Consider the following 2,526-nt stretch of genomic DNA (forward strand, 5'->3'; position numbering starts at 1 on the left):
TTTATATATTAATTTAAATAAAGCAACTTTTGCTGTGTTTTCCATTCTTAAAGCATTTAAAAAAATATATCATTAATAATTTTAGTGTACGAGAAACACGTTCCTATTTATCTATTAGTCAAGCTGATTCTACTGTAATGGTTCTACATATTTATAAAAGGTTTTTAAGTTTCACTGCTGGAGATTCATGGTAAAGAGTTGTAAATTTAATAACTGACTAACATTTCTAAATAGCTACCGATAGGTGCAGGTTGTGGTGCATGACTTGATACACTATTTACAAAACATCAAACTAATAATAACAATACAGTAAACTACGAGTCAGAGTTCAGTGATCCAGCCATGATTACAGTGAGAGATACGTCATGTTTTCTACAGTACAATTTCACTACAGATTAGGAAGTTAGGAAGTCTGTGAAGCATTTTTGATGTTGAGAGACTGTAATTGTTTAAGTGTTTGTTATCTTTCTATAGCGAGACCAAAGCCTGTAGTGAAAATACAGCCAGCTGAGCGCGTGTTCCTTGGGGAGACCGTCACTCTCACATGTGAGATTCAGACTAGCGGCAGTACCTGGCAGTATCACTGGTATAGGGATAACACAGAACTCAGTGATGCTGCAGGAAAGAAAACATACACAATCTCTGATATTAAAGACTCTGATAAAGGTGATTATACATGTTATGGAACAAAGTCATCAGACCCTAAATACACACAGACCAGTGATGGTGTTACACTGACTGTATCAGGTGAGCGTGTTTATATCTGTTATGTTAATATTGTCTGTTGCGTGAACAGTGAAAAGTGTAAAGGTGTATTCTGTATAGGACTGCTTTAAACATATCTTTTATATACACATAATGTGGGTTTGTCAATTTGTCTGATAAACACACAGCGTTAGAAACCCTATTACAGCCAGCAAACTCGCCTCATAAACACTGGTTACATGAACTAAAGGCACAGTAACTTATTGTAATAAAACATCACTTTTTGCTAAACCACAGTCAGGATGTAGAAGATGCAGGAATGAAGTGTTTAGATATTTGAAGTGTAAAATGTTCAGCAGGTAAACTGAAGTGATAGAGCTCATTTTGAAATATAATAACTTTTTAGATTTGAGAACAGAATTTTACAAATATAAAACATGAAATATCAGTGAGAGATTAAACTTCTGTTTGTTCATTTGAATAATATTCACTAAAACATTAACGTGTAGCAAAAGAATGCATCATCTTTGTACAGCAAGACCAAAGGCATCTGAGTGTGTGTTCATCAAGAAGAAAGTCGTTCACTTGTGTAAATAGTTTTATTTACTTCTTAGATTATTTACTTCACATCATGTAGGGACCTGCTAGTGGTCTAATGTTTGGTCAGTTTCTCTTTCGGCAAATAAATGTGAACTTGATTATTTTCACTATGCTACACTAATAAAGTAATACAATAGTAGGAAAAGATGTAGGCCTAGTTATTATTTAGGTGAGACTAATAGAAACATTTTTACTCTGTAGAGGGGTAGTGCAGTAAAGATTACACCTGTAATGAAATCTTTTTGTTTCTTCTTTAACAGAAAATCCTAAACCTGAACTCACATCAGACCTTAAAGGAGCTGTAATGATGGGAAACTCAGTGAATCTGTCCTGTACACTGAAGCTGCAGTCTGATGGATGGAAGTTTTACTGGATCAAACCCACACAGAGCACTGAGACTGAGACTGAAACACACTCCTACACCATCAGATCAGTTAGTGTCTCTGATGGAGGTCAGTACAAGTGCAGAGCTGGAAGAGGAAACCCAGTCTACTACACACACTACAGTGATGCACTCTGGGTAAATGTTACTGGTGAGTATGTGCACTGTCCAGAACATTGTCTGTCTGTGTGTGTGTGTGTGTGTGTGTGTGTGTGTGTGTGTCTTTTATGTGCATATTGCATGCTCTATGTATAGTTTAATCTTTTATCTTCCTTACTTCACACTGCAATTTTAATTTTCTTACTTTTTTCAACCAAAATAAATGTTAATATACTATTGACCTACATTGAAATATAGTAATATTAATATAATTATTAACAGGTGAATCTCCTCCAGTGTCTCATTTAAATAAAAGTTTTGGTATGTTGGAGTCAGTTTTCTATTCTTAAAGCATTTCAAAAATAATTATGATGACTTATTGCTCCTTTACACCTTTTAAGCAACTCGCTTACTAATCACAAGATATTCACTAGTATTTGGAATTTATAGTGTAGAAATCTCATTAAATCTCCTTGATTTAACACCACTTTTACACCATTTCTGAGTAAAATAAGCACAAGTTATGCTGTATTTAAAGTACTGTAGACCAGAGACACATGCTGAGTGATGGCAGGATAGACTCTGTGTTGATGTTTAGTCAAGATATTTGCATTATTTGCAATATTAAGCACATTTGCAAAACAAGCACATTTTTGCTTATAACTTCTTAACAGATTGTCATAAAACCATCAAATTGGTCTCATTAGATTCAGGGGGCATACCAAATCCAACAATATGAA

At 34.4% G+C, this 2,526-nt stretch overlaps 1 protein-coding gene across 1 annotated transcript; it reads left to right on the plus strand.

Moving 5' to 3' along the window:
- The first annotated feature begins 155 nt into the window (after positions 1–155).
- LOC128610352 (carcinoembryonic antigen-related cell adhesion molecule 5-like) lies at positions 156–2,185 on the plus strand. The gene is made up of 2 exons (XM_053629611.1): positions 156–747; positions 1,566–2,185. The coding sequence occupies exons 1-2, from the start codon at positions 429–431 to the stop codon at positions 1,940–1,942; spliced, it is 696 nt and encodes a 231-aa protein (XP_053485586.1). The 5' UTR covers positions 156–428; the 3' UTR covers positions 1,943–2,185.
- The last annotated feature ends 341 nt before the right edge of the window (positions 2,186–2,526 follow it).

The sequence above is a fragment of the Ictalurus furcatus genome, chromosome 7 (assembly GCF_023375685.1).
Source record: "Ictalurus furcatus strain D&B chromosome 7, Billie_1.0, whole genome shotgun sequence".
NCBI lineage: Eukaryota > Metazoa > Chordata > Actinopteri > Siluriformes > Ictaluridae > Ictalurus > Ictalurus furcatus.